Genomic DNA, 14,031 nt, shown 5'->3' with positions numbered 1-14,031 from the left:
GAGCTGCACAAAAACTGGGGAGATTTAGAGAAGGGTAGGAAATGGTGGGCTCCCATGGAAAGCAGGAATGGTAGGGAGGCGGGGTGAGGCTAGCCCAGGTAGGAAACTTGTCCTGCTTTAGCACTCTCCTCCACCATGCCCTAAGCATGCTACAGCAGAGTAGGAAAAGGTACATCTGGATTCTTCAACTCACTGATGTCCTAAGGAGATGGCATGGGGTTTCTCAGACCTTCAAACTCAGAATAAGGTTAGGTGCCATCCCCTCATAGGGTCCCTTTAAAGGTCATCCATACTGGGATGATCCTGGATGAGAAACTCATGGTCTAGATAACTATTTGCAAAGGATGAAGCCATTTTCTGTGTGGTCCTTCCAATTATTTATATGGCTCTCCATGAACTCTGCCTTGATCTGCCATTCCTGCCCTTTGCTCCTCTGGATCCAGTCATGGCCAGCTCACTGCTTCTCTGTACACAGGAGCTATCCTCTTGCCTTGAGGGAAGGTCTGTGCTTGTCTTCCTCTGTACGTCTCTGCATGCCTCTGCTGCTCAAGATACCACTTTCTCAGTGTAGCCTTCTCTGACCACCTTGCTCAAGACTGCAGCCTCCCTGCCTTCCTAGTCTTTCCTGCCCCCTTCCCTGCTGCTGTTTTTCTACTTTGCTGATTTGATTTTTGCCTGACGTCTTTTCCTGGTTCGTACCTCTTTACATGAGGAAAACTATCTCTCATGTCTGATGCACACTGCTGCACCTTCAAGGCCTAACAGAGGGCTGTGCACACGCCATGTGTTTAATGCAATAACTGTAGAATGATCCTCTTCCCTGCCCCAGTCCATCCTCACCTGTTCGCAAATAGCCCCTGTCATGGTGACGGGGAAGGGCCTGACATTGCCTCGGCCCAGGTTCTCACGTTTCCTCTGGTTGCTGAACAGCTTCAGCTCCCGCTTCTCCTCCTCGTCCAGGGAGTTGCAATACCGAACCTGAACACACAGGACAGCACAGAGGAGGCTTCATTGCTCCGGGGAAGAACTGCAGTCCCCACCCCGGGCTCACAGAAACTCGGCTACTCGGTTTGACGCTTGCTGAAACATTACCACGTCCAGGCGTGGAGCTAACTAATCAAGGTGAGCCAGCACCGAGAAGGGCGGTAAGCAGATAGGCTTTCTAAAGGCCGAGAACTCTGGGGTTCGTGCCTCCGGCAGGTTAGGTGTTCGAGAACAGCTCCCCACGCTTCACACCCTTCCCGCATGCAGATCTAAGTCACAAAGAGTGGATCTGAGCTGACGATTTCTGGGAACATTCTCCTTTCCAAACTGTAAGGAGCTGAAGGCTTTGTGTGTCTGTGTCAATGAGAACGACCCCTGCACTGAAGAATGGTGGCAACCTGGCTGTCAGTATGAGTGTATCATCTGGTCTCCATCCCCTGTTGGGAAGCAAGGATAGGTGGACTTTCACTGGGCTTTCTACTAGTGTGACAATAGGAGAAAGACGCTTTCTTCTTTTTTAAAACACAGAGTGTCAAAGAATTAAGGGAGGGACAGCGAGGGCATCTGCATTCAGAATCTGTCATGCTGTGCCACTGTTTCTGCCCTTTGGTGACTGTGTCATGATCCTGGGCTATTGTTTATCGATGCTACTTTTAACTATGACTCATGCTAAGAAACTTGGATACATTTACTTAAGAGGAAAGCACACTATGGCTACATATAGGAAAATCAGTCCCCCGTAAAGATGGGACGGTAACTCTAAAATCAGAGAACAAAACCATACTGTTTCCTCCAGATGACCACTGCATCTTCAGCAGATGCTAAAATTGATGTTCTTACTTAAAGTGGGAGAACAGAGCAGGCTGTAGTGGCATTAGGATACCTGCTAGGACCAGGCTGAGCATTTCTCCTTATCCAATTATGGCATCACAAAGATGAAATGTGATATAAAAAGAAATAAGCTCTCATTACAGATTCAATGTCACATACTACCATGCTCAAATCCCACCCTTAGTCGTGCTTATACCTTCCTTTGGAACATGTGGTCCTAAAGCACTTCATGATTTCTTCTGGAGTAATCCAGATATCAGAGATGTTGGCTGCATTGCTTAGACAATCTTTCATAAAGTTTCATAAAGTCAGGAAAAGTTTTCAGTGAGGACGAGTGTGTGCTAATCTGAAAGTCAGAGCAGCTATGTCTGCTTAAATTGTGTTGTCTGCATGAAAAGAGAACCATTAAGTCTTTGCTTCGGAGTCAATCTCTGTCTTAGAAGAGGCCATATATGACCATGCCAAATGAATCAATCCTGTCCACTGGCTTCCATCTATACATTCTACCATCATGGGGTCGTGATCCAAGTGATGTCTACTTAATGAGAGTACAGTTAAGCATAAACAGAATGAACCACTACAAGCATGGGGCCGATCATTGTCTTCCCTCGAATGATAGTTTAAAAAAAAAAAAAACTCTTCAGGGGAATGTTCCAGAAACCCAACAGCCCAGAAAACATGGTTTCACCAATGGCATTTTATGGGCTTGCTTTTAAAAACAGGCACACCCCTCCTGCTTGTAAAAACTTGCATTTTCACGTCCAGATGAGTTAACTGGGCACCCGGTTACAATGCTTGCTTTCATCTTTAAAGCAGCCAACTTTGGTGTGTGCTTTATGAACTATGAAATAAGCAGCAGGAGAGAGAATCGCAGCTTTCTAGGGAGTTGCCTTAGTTTCTGAGATGTTGTCTCACTCATTCAGATTCATCTATTTATTTCTGCAGGGCTTTGCACATGTTAGGCAAGGGCTGTGCTACAGTCTACATTCTCAGTTCCTTAGTATGAGCAGCTCCAATTGTCACCTTTGGGGCCAGCAAGATGGCTCAGTGGGTGGAGGGGCTTGCTGCAAAACATGATGCTCTGAACCTGAGTTTGATCCCTCCACATGGTGCAAAGAGAGAACCAATTCCCACAGACTCTTCTCTGACCTTTACACACACACACACACACACACACACACACACACACACACACACACACACACTCACTCTACATGGAAATGTAAAAACAAATTATTCCCTTTTATGCAAATACGTCCCCTGGGACTCAGGCCATGTATGTGATGAGTTGGTAGAAATTGGTGTCCAGCTCCTCTCTACAGGGGTAATTCTTTCTTTCAGTTTAAAATTAATTATACTTTTGTTTTAAATATAGAGCTAACTAGTGCAAATCTGTAAGATTCTTGAAACCAGATACCTACAAATTAATTTGCAGCTTAGAAGCCTAACTTCCTCCCACACGATCTTTTAAAAGCTTGCTTACTGACTTCCTCCCTAGGATCAACATCATCTTGATAATAAGTGACGCTGGCCAGACACTGTAGGTCATCTGCACTCAGGCCTCAGAGAGGGGAGATCTGAGAGGTCACTGAGCTGCTGACAGTGTTCTGAGTTATCCTGGCAAAAGTGAAAGCCAGCCTCAAAATATCAAAATAATCAAAAATCAAATAAATACATGCCTGCTTACAGAGCCGTGCTTTTGGGATTAGGAAAAAGGAATGCTCACAATACTTCCAACATAAAGGTGGATGACTCTACCAAGGTCGACGTTGGCGTGATAGAAATCCTAGTGAGAACTGCCAATCTAGACCTGCAACTCTGGCTGCCCTTGACATGGGGAACCTGCACATTCACTTCTTAGGAAATCACCCCGAGACTCGGAGAGACTCGCAGTGTTTCTTCTGGGCATGAAGTGGTCCTTAGTCATCCTCCCAACTCCCACAGTGGCTGACAGGACACAGTCAAGTCAGAGGACACTGGCCTGAGCTTTCAAACACTAGTGCTTCCTGTTTTCTGTACTATTCAGTCATGCCAGGCTTGGAGTCTAACCAAGTCCAGGATGAGACTGTTATTTGGGGGTGGGGGTGGTAGGGCAGGTTGGGGAGCACTCTCCAGAAATATCAACCAGTTTCTTTAGATTCTAACGAAGCCTAAATTTAATACCAATTGCTGGAAGTTTTTTTTTGGCAACAATCTTACTGACCACAATGATTAGGAAGAAGGACAATTCACAGAAGGCCCTGGAAACCAACAAAAGCCCCCTCCGAGCACCTTACCTCATTGTCGTGGGGCGGCAGCTGGTGCAGTAGCTGCTTGATTCGCAATTTCTCTCCAGGGCTGTTGACATAGGGAACTTTCTCTTCTGGGAGGCAGCTATAATACTGGTGCACCTGAGGGACAGAACACACAGAGCGCTTGCCCATTACTCACTCCAAGTGCCACCACCCCTCGCCACCCTGAGGAAGGCTCACAGTGGAACTCCAGCTGCTTCCGTTGCTCCTACCACCCCTTAAGACAGCCAACTGCTGTCTGTCCCATCGCACGCACGGAAGGGCATCCTAAAAGACAGAGCCAAGTGAATTGCCCCTCACTTGGGGCTATCCCTCTCTGGAAGGGGAAGAGAAAATTTAAGAAATTCCTTATCAAAGGAAAATTCACAAATGCACAGGTGAAGCCAGAGGGCAAGGCTTTCCCAGTCGACTCCCAGAGTGTTGCTTTACCATTTTCTGTGCCGCTGTCCCATGGGAGGCACTTCTGTAGCCAAGGGATGTGTCAGTGCCTGCCTAAATACTGCTCTCAAACCTTTCTCTGGCACTCTGCAGGTACTTGGGTGTCTCAGCCTCCACCTACGTCAAAAGCCCTCCAGGTCTGAGCTGTTTTCAATGCAGGTAGCACTGGTAAGAGACTCAGTGCCGGCTTGCGAGCATGGAACTCAACATCAGCAGCACAAGCACCTCTGGTCTCCTAAAACGTCGCTCGTTAGACCTGATGCATCCCTGCAGCTTCTGAAGTTCACTCCTAAACATTGGAGAAAGTACCAAGCATCCAATTTTGCCTAAGAAAAGAAGGCAGAGGGCTGGAGAGATGGCTCAGCGGTTAAGAGCACCTGACTACTCTTCCAGAGGTCCTGAGTTCAATTCCCAGCAACCACATGGTGGCTCACAACCATCTGTAAAGAGATCCGATGCCCTCTTCTGGTGTGTCTGAAGACAGCTACAGTGTACTTATATATAATAAATGAATAAAAAAAAACTTGGAAAAATTAAAAAAAAAAAAGAAAAGAAAAGAAAAGAAGGCAGATATTATATTGAGGCTGTGAACCCCTAGGACATTGAATGCAAAACATAACAGGCTCAGTTACAGCAGCAGGCAGTGAGTTTCTTTCTTTTTTTCCTTCTTTGTGAATTAATATATGTTTAAAATATTTTTATTATTCTAAAAATATATTTATCTTAAATATATTATATAATACATATTGGAGGAAGAAAAGGGAAGAAGATGGTATAATTCTATCTTTAATTAAAATATTTATTTGTTATATGTGTGTGTGCATGTGTGAGTTTATGTGTCAGTGCTTCCAGAGGGTAGAGGGCAGCCATGTTGGTTGGTGAGGCTTTATGGGTGTAGCTTCTGCCATCCTAGGAGACAGTCTCACAGCAAACTCTCTGCTCCTCTCGTTCTTAGATATTGCTGTGCTCGTGGACAGAGACAAAGACCAAGTCCTTCCTACGGAAGTGGCACAGACACCTTTAGAGCAGTAGAAACAGGAGACAGGAGACTCTCTAGGCAGGATACCCTCAACCCATGTTGACATGAGAAGTCTATAATGCTTGCCTGCCTATACACATCTATGCACCGTGATGTCTTCTTGTATTTTAATTCTTTAACTGAGGAAGAAAAAGCTGGTATCAACACTATCAGGTCACCTGAAAAATAAACAGGAGTCAAAATGACCAGAAAGGGCCTGGGGCATGGCTTAGTCAGGGACGAGCAGAAGGACCTGTGTTTGGAGCCTCTGTGTCAGCGTAAAAAGCTGGTAGAAAAACATGCATCTGCAATGCAGAGCAGCGTTAGGGAGATAGGTAGCCTCTGGATCTCATTGGCTAGCTAGCCTAGCAATTAGTAAGTTCCAGGCTCAGTGAGAGACCCTGTCTTCAAAAAAAGTTGGAGTGTGAATGGAAAGAAAATACCCATAGTTGACCGCTAGCTTCCATATGCACATATATGTACATATGCACACAAACGAATACATATATCCCCCCCCCCACACACACAGAGACAGACACACAGATGCCAGCCCGACAGTGTGCTATCATCCAAGGTGTGCAATTTTATAGAAGAGGAAAGAAATCCCTTTAGGCTCAGACACCATGGAGGATGCTTCCAAGATCTCCCACAGAGCAGGGTAATCCACTCTCGTGAAACAACACGCTTATTCAATGAGCTGGAGTGAGAGTCTGGGCTCTAACACTGTCACATGCTCACACTCCATATTGCCCTCTGCATGCTTCTTCTCAGTCCTTGGCATTAGGAGTGGTGGATGTGAACCAATGTCTCAGGAATGCTGGGGCGAAGAGCTATAAAAGCCCTGTCCACTTGGATCTCTAGAAACCAAGTTATGAGTGTTAGCAGGAGGAGCAGATGACAAGGTTTGAGATGACAAGGTTTAAGAAATGTGAAAGCCATCTTTATTTTAAAATAAGAGGAACCATTCACCGTGATGTGCCTCTAATCCTCTGAATCTAGTCCTGAAAGTAACCACAGACTTCATGTTGCTGACTAGCTGGTTTTTGGAAGGAAGTCTGAGTTGCTGTAATCCCTCCTTAGAGGTGGCTGGCAGGGAGCCATGGCCTGGATGGATGGATCCGCTCTGAGTTTTGTAGGCAGGTCACAGATGGCTAGCACTCCCGAGAAGTGACAGCTCATATCACAAATTAGCTTGAGATTAGTGGCTGGTTATCTGGCCATCTGACGACCACACTATTCTGGGAACGTCTTCTGAGAGTCCTTGTACCATATGCCTCACTGGACATCCGCCAGATGTAAGGAAGAGGGACCCAGTATCTGTAGTTTGGCACTTGAGCTTTGCCCCTGAGTCAGAACACTGCTTAAAGATCTTCCAAGACACAGGCCACATGCCTGTAACCCTTGAACTTGTGAGGATGAGGCAGGAAGATTGGAAGCCTCGGCTGTATAGTGAAACCCTATCTCAACAGTAATGGAGGGAGGGAAGGAGGGAGGGAGAGAGAGGGGGTGGAGAGAGGGAGGGGTAGGTAAAAATGAAGGAAAAAAGGCAGCTTTGCTCTAGTCATTCTTAAAAGTTTCACAATCATAAAGCATCAGCTAACATGAGATAAATCCCCGCCACGCTCAGTAACAGAGACAGCTGGAGCTCCCTTGACCTTCCTGTCAGTCACTGCTCATTATCTTTGCAGCAGCCATTCCCAAGAGCCCCACTTTAGTGGTACATCGAACCAAGCCCGCTGTGATGCTGCCCATATTTTTCCAGGGCAGGATCCTCTCTGTACCCTCCACAGCATGGCAGATAGATATGAACCTCTCACTAGGGCCCTGTCATTTCCCTTCTGTAAGGTTCCCAAGCAAGCCACATAAGTGTTCAGGTTCATCGTAAGATCATGAGGACTAAATGAGAGTGGGTTCATATGACATAAATGCATAATGATGAACTACCCAGACCGAGCTAATCAAGATGGAATATTCTGGATGTTTCACAGCCATAATGGCTGCCAATTTGACTACATCTGAAATCAACTAAAACTCAAGCAGCTGGGAATGGCCATGAGAGATTTTTCCTGACTGCTCATTTGAGATAGGAAGACCTAACCTAAATGTGGGTCACAGCTTCTGATGACACTTCCCATAAAAGGACGTGGAAGAAGGAAGCTTTTGACTGCTTGCTCTCACTCTCACTGACAAGCTCATCTATCCCGTCACTGAGGCATCCCTTTGCTGGGCTGGCATTTGGGATTTCAATGTAGGCTGGAAACCAACAGCTCCTTAAGACTTCCCTGGGACTCCAGCACCAGATGGTGACTGCTAAGACATCCCATCTCACGGACTGCACAATTGCTGGGTTCTTGGCCTATCAGGAGACAGCCATTGTTGGACTACTGCGACCACAGACTATAATTCCAATAAATCTCAACTACACACACACACTATGTACAATTCATTCTATCAGTTCTGTTCATTTTGAGAACCCTGACTAATACAACGGCCTTTCTTTCATGTTAGGACTTGTAGCAACACTGGTTGTGTAGAGAGTGAGACAAAATGTGGGAGCCACATGTCTAAGCCCAAGCAAGAATAATAGGCTGCAAGGAATATAGTCCTATCAAAATGAGTTGAATTTCTAAGGAGGGAATGTCAAGTTATGAAGGTATGTGTTTTCTCCTCAGCTTTTCAATCTCTCTCATCCCAGAATCCTCTGACTTCCGCTCTCTTCTCCTTGTAAAACCTGCACAGCGCTGAAGGTTTCTCCCAGCACTGCTTCAGTACAACAGTCTGTCCCAAAGTAGCTTTTCTTAACTATAAATTCCTCAGAGAAAGGTCCTGGTGCTTGTCTTGGGCTGGGTCTGCACTGGGAGATGGGACGCAAGGTGCTCTACACAAGATGAAGACTAGAGGACAAAGGGGTCCAAGGTGAGGTGGGCACCCACAGAGAACTCTGGAGAGACTTATTGAGTCGACAGAGGCAGTGACTGCTTTCTGGTAATATAGCTCTTTCTTTTCTGGACAATTGGTGTTACCTGTTAAACTCACATCTGATGATCACCACTGAAATCCATCCTTTCTCCCAGTATCTCGCTAAGTCTTCACATACAGAATCTGCTAAAATACTTCCTCTTCCAAGGTCACCAACACTGATGGAGGACTGAATATGTTTCTACGCAAGTTGATGCTTCTCAAAACAAATCAGTTCACATCAATTAATGATCTACCAAGTTCCTGCCTGTCCCGAGGCAGGTGACCCTGTGGGCTCTGAGGAAAAGGATGACTCAACCCTTCATTGACTTCTAATCCTCTCCAAAACCTGTTGAGGGCCTGTCATATTGGTTTCTTCATCTCTGGAGGGTTGGGTGCTAGAAGTTCTAATGGGAATAGGGATAATGGTGGTCATCAACTAGGGGGAAGAAACAGTTCTTATGACTCCCTGGTCAATGGAGGCTGCATGCATCTCTCCTGGCGTCCCCTGCCATAGTCACAGGACAGCCCCAAATAAGTATCAACCGAACCAATGGAAATGAGAAACTATGGAGTCTACTTTTCAAAACTACAAAATCCAATTTGACATTACCTCAAGAAAACCCACAAAAGGCTTATTTTAGCCCAAACACGTTCATGTATTCATTTTATAAGTAAATACACAAACCTAATAGTTTTATCATTTAACGATCAATAGCAGGCTCTTAATCAATTGGCATGTCGATAGCACTGCTTATTGAGTTGTTCTTCAAAAGTGACCATGCTAAATGCGCTAGAAGCTTCGCTTTACTCAGGTGTTTCCAGTTAAGGGTGTCCCATGATTCTGCCTGGGTGAAGTCACACTGGGTTCACTTTGCCTGCACGAAATCGATGGGAACACAGTAAATTGCCTTAGAAATTAAGCTGCTGGAGACTTTTATCTAAGATATTACTCGAGGTCTAGGCAGCTTGGCAGCAGCTTCCATTTGTGTTGGATGGATGGTAAGAGCTTCACCCAGTGTGCAAACTCATTGTACAAAGCAAGGCCTCACCCAGTTGTGAAGACTGGGCTTGTCTGATGGACTTGCACATTTGACAACATTTCTGTCTGGGTGGAGATGGGAGCTAGAGTTGATGACTGCATTCAGGAGAAAATCGTCCACTGTAAAAAGAGTGAGGAGAAAAAGCAGCTGTAACAGAAGCAGCTGCTGCTGCCATTGCAGCTGTATAAAACACCTGGTTTAGCGCAGCAGGTCGCCTACTGTAGCTTGCACTGGACTCACCTGATTTCTAACGTGGCAGGTGTGGACCCTGCAATGTGCATTTATAACCATGTAGGTCATCCTAGTGGCCCACTGTGCACCATCTCAGAGTTTTATAGCTATCCTACTACTTCCTCTCAGCAGCCCAGCAGGCTTCCTATTTTCTCTAAGACATCCAGAAATTTCTAAAGAAGGAACAATTAGTTGAACTCCATTCAGCCATTCAGAAGTCTCCTCCTCTACCTGGGCATATGACTTGGCAGGAAGAGTCCACAGCCCTGGTGGGAACTCAGAGTGCTAATGTTTTGAGGTGGGAAGACTTTTATATCTAGCTCTCCTTATAGCAGGAACTCAACAAAAGCAAGACACATGCACTTTCCTGGCCCCAGAATCCATTGCTCTTCAGTGCCTTCTAAGAAAGGGATCCATGACCTCTTTATTTACTGAGTGGCTGTTGGGTCTGAAGCATTTGTATGTGTAGTATTCCATGAACCCTCCAAGCATCAAGATGTGAGAGTTTCATAGTCAGCAGAGCATGCCATTAAAAAGAAAATTCTAAGGCTGGCAAGATAGCTTGGTTGGTCAAGTGCTTGTGATCCAAGTGTAAGGATCTGCATTTGAACCTCAGAACTCACATAAAAAGCTGGGTATTATTTGGTAATCCTAGGATGGAGGAGTCTGAGATAGGATGGTCCCTGGGGCTCACTGACCAGCCAGTATGCCAAGTCAACAAATTCCACGTAAAATGAGGAGACCTTGTTTTTAAAAGGAAAATATATGGAACATGAGAATGACATTCAAGGTTGACCTCTAGCCATCTATAAGGACATGCACACATGTGCATGCATACCCACACATCAACATGGACACACACACACACACACACACACACACATACATACACACACACACACCTGCACATAAACCTTCACACACATACATACAAGTGCATGCATACCTGCACATAAACTTGCACACATGCATGCACACGCACACACATGTGCATATATACCTGCACATAAACCAGCACATTCACACATACACACATGTGCCTGCATACCTGCACATAAACCTGCACACACACATGTGTACACATACCTGTACACATACACACACACACACACACACACAAACTCACGCATGCACACATGCACACGCATGCAAAGAGCATTGCTTGTGAACACTTGCTTCCTCATCCCCTTATTCTGGTCTTTAGGGATTTACCCATTGCAAAGATGGATGGGAAAAAGAACCAAAAGTCCGTCATGTAGCCCCTCCTCATTATGTCTGTATTGTTGACTATAGAAATGAAGCATACATTTTCTTTTGGTGTTCTCCATAACATAGCAACACAGGACTATGCAATAAATTCAAAGTGAACTCTGGTGAGTCCAAATGTTCCCTGTACTAAACAGTCCCCCACAATATCACGGCTTGATGATGTCAGGACCCTGTAGCAGTTACAGCTGCCACACTTGTTTAGTTCCCCTTTTCTCAGCAACTTTACTGAGCATTTCAACATACCTGCCCAAGAGCAGTATTTCTGCCACCCTTCCCCTTGGAGCGCCACAAGCCCATTTGGCTGTAGTCTAGCCAATAGATGGCATGGGTATGACTTCTGTGGCTCCTTCAGGATGCCACTGGCCCCTTTTGTCTTGTTTTTTTTTTTTTTTTTACATGAAAGAGAAGAACACAGGATGGTTGGAGTTCCAGCAGCCACGATGTACAATGAAGTAAAATTACAAATGGAATTTGTGGCCTAAAAATAGTATATTGAAAGCTAGGAGCCAGATCAGAGGCAGGGGCAGATGGATCTTGGAGCTTGAGGCCAGCCTGGTCTATGTAGCAAGCACTAGGATAGATAGCTAGGGCTATATAGTTGGACCCCATCTGAAAAAAACAACTTGATAATAACAACAATAACAATAGTAAAATGAATGAATAAATAAATAAATAAATAAATGACAGTGCTGAGCATGAACCTGTGAGAAAATAGCTTCTTTATTTATGGTGTCTATGAACAGGAGTGGCTACAATCCTTTCCTAAGATAGAGGTATTTTTTTCAACATTAGCATACTTCAAAATCATGTGACACCTTTATTGACCACCATGGTCGTTATCCTGCCTCTGTGTTAGAGAAGGAGCCTGTAAGTCTGACCAAATTACTCACATTATACTGGGAGACAGACAGGTTTAAGGAGAAAGTAAAAATGATTCCGTAAGGCACAGGCAGAAACTCTTAAACTGTAATCTCTGAAATCGCCTATGTGAGCCAGTGCTGTGAAGGCTTAGGGAACGCTCATCCAAGCTCGGGACTCACCACAGCGCAGGCCTCCTGCTTCCCATTCCCCAGGAAGCAAAGAGCCTTGGCTCATCCTCAACCTGGGGCGGTGAGATCTGTAGCCCACGGGACTCTCTTGATAGGCAGGCGGTGCAGACATTGGGAACATGTGGCCAGACTTTGGGGCATATGGTGAGATTTATGAAAAGTACACACTAGTTCTCAGAAGAGGGCCTAGAAGACATGGGTTCCATTTTAGCCATGGGGACACAGTGCTTCTGAAGGTCAGACAGTTTAGTTTGCTCTTACTTGCCAGAACTTCGTCAACCAAGAAGTAGGGGAAAGTGTTGTGAAGTGGTGTCTCACCTCCCCTACATGTCTCTTCTCCCCTGGAGATGCACATTATAACTTTAATTGGTTTGCTCAGAATGCAAGTGGGGAAACAGCGGTGTAATCCCCAAACATCTCCATCATGCTCAGACTCCTGCAGGACTGGAGTCGAATTTAGAAGAGTGAGCTCATTTGAGATGTTTTCAAGGACAAATCTCACTTATTTCTCATGCCAGTGTTATAAAGGTCAACAAAGGTCAACAACATCTCCTGACAGGTCTAGGCTCTGAGACTGAGAACATGCTTGTAGGACTAGCCACCCCTCCCAGACCGGCTTGGCTCCTCTGCTCTGGCTACAACTGCTCCTGGACTCTCCTCTGACCTTTGAGCTTCTGTCTGCAATTCCTATGCAATGGGAAAACCATCTCGCCTGTATATAACTGGGATAGGGCCTGTATCTCATGTTCCTGAGCCTTTCATAAACCCTCTCCCTGCAAATACAAGGGCACAGTCCTCACTGTAACACTATATCCCTTTGTCTAACACTACTACTGGACTCTTCAGGTCCCAGTCTGTTCAAGATGCCATCTTTACTTCCACCTCAGGACCTTTTCTCTCCATGGGACATAGCCTTACTTCTACTCTTTGCTCTGGGGTCATGCTACGAGGGACTTCCCTTCACGATCCTATTGGTCAGTATCAGGTTTTCTTATACGCTTAGTTCACTGCTTCTAAAATGGGTATCAGTGACTCCCCCATCCCAAATGTCTAGATGTCTATAGCCTTTTTTTGGCTGTCAAGGGTGGGGGAGGGGCTGGTGGTGGCATCAAGTGGGTAGAGACCAAGGATGCTGCTAAATTTCCTACAATGCTGAGCTCACACCCGCAGCAAGGACACTTCTGTCAAAGCGTTAATACTGGGGCTTAGAGAGATGTCTCAGTGGTTAAGAGCACCCGCTGGTCCTGGCTTCAGTTCCCAGAACCCTCTGGTGTCTTAGAACCATTTATAAATCCAGTTCCAGGAAATCCAGTGTCCTCCTCTGGCCTCTGTGAGTATTGCGTGCAAGCGGTGCACAGACATGTGTGCACACAAAACATTTACATGTACAATTAAAAAAAATAAATTTAAGAAAAAAAATCAACACTGGGGCTGAGGAGAAGACTCCATAAGTAAATTACCTGCTGCACAAGTATAAGAACTTGAGTTTGGATCTCTGGTACCCATGGGAAAACCCGGGAATGGCTGTGTACCTATTCTCTCAGCACTGGGAGGAAGAGACGGGAAGATTCATGTGACTCACTGGCCTTCCAGACTAGCCAACCTGTAAGTTCCAGTGCAGTGAGAGATCTTGCCTCAAAAAGTAAAACACAGATCAATAGAGGAAGACGTCTGAGTCTGACCTCTGGCCTGCACACATATACAAGTTGTACACTCATCCAGGCACACGCACTTGCATGTACCACATTGTGACAGTGATAACAACAGAATACCAATAATGACAGAACTAATAAGCTCTTGGCCCATGTGGCTTTCAAAACTTTACTGCTGACTGTGAAGCTGACTCCTTGCTCAGTCTTTCTGTTCCAGCATCTGAGATGGAGCCTCTGAGACTGTTTCCTCCACAGCCCTGGAAGAAG

At 45.5% G+C, this 14,031-nt stretch overlaps 1 protein-coding gene across 4 annotated transcripts in view; it reads right to left on the bottom strand.

Moving 5' to 3' along the window:
* The window catches only part of Prickle2 (prickle planar cell polarity protein 2), a 336,133-nt gene that overhangs the window by 56,194 nt on the left and 265,908 nt on the right, over positions 1-14,031 (bottom strand). For all 4 annotated transcript variants that reach the window (XM_032906060.1, XM_032906061.1, XM_032906064.1 and 1 more), the window contains 2 exons: positions 4,092-4,205; positions 841-978 (listed from right to left, as the gene is read on the bottom strand). In XM_032906060.1, coding sequence (XP_032761951.1) covers positions 841-978; positions 4,092-4,205 — 252 coding nt within the window. The remainder of the gene's footprint in view (positions 1-840; positions 979-4,091; positions 4,206-14,031) is intronic.

The sequence above is a fragment of the Rattus rattus genome, chromosome 6, assembly GCF_011064425.1.
Source record: "Rattus rattus isolate New Zealand chromosome 6, Rrattus_CSIRO_v1, whole genome shotgun sequence".
Taxonomy (NCBI): domain Eukaryota; kingdom Metazoa; phylum Chordata; class Mammalia; order Rodentia; family Muridae; genus Rattus; species Rattus rattus.
This window is presented reverse-complemented; position numbering and strand designations above follow the sequence as displayed.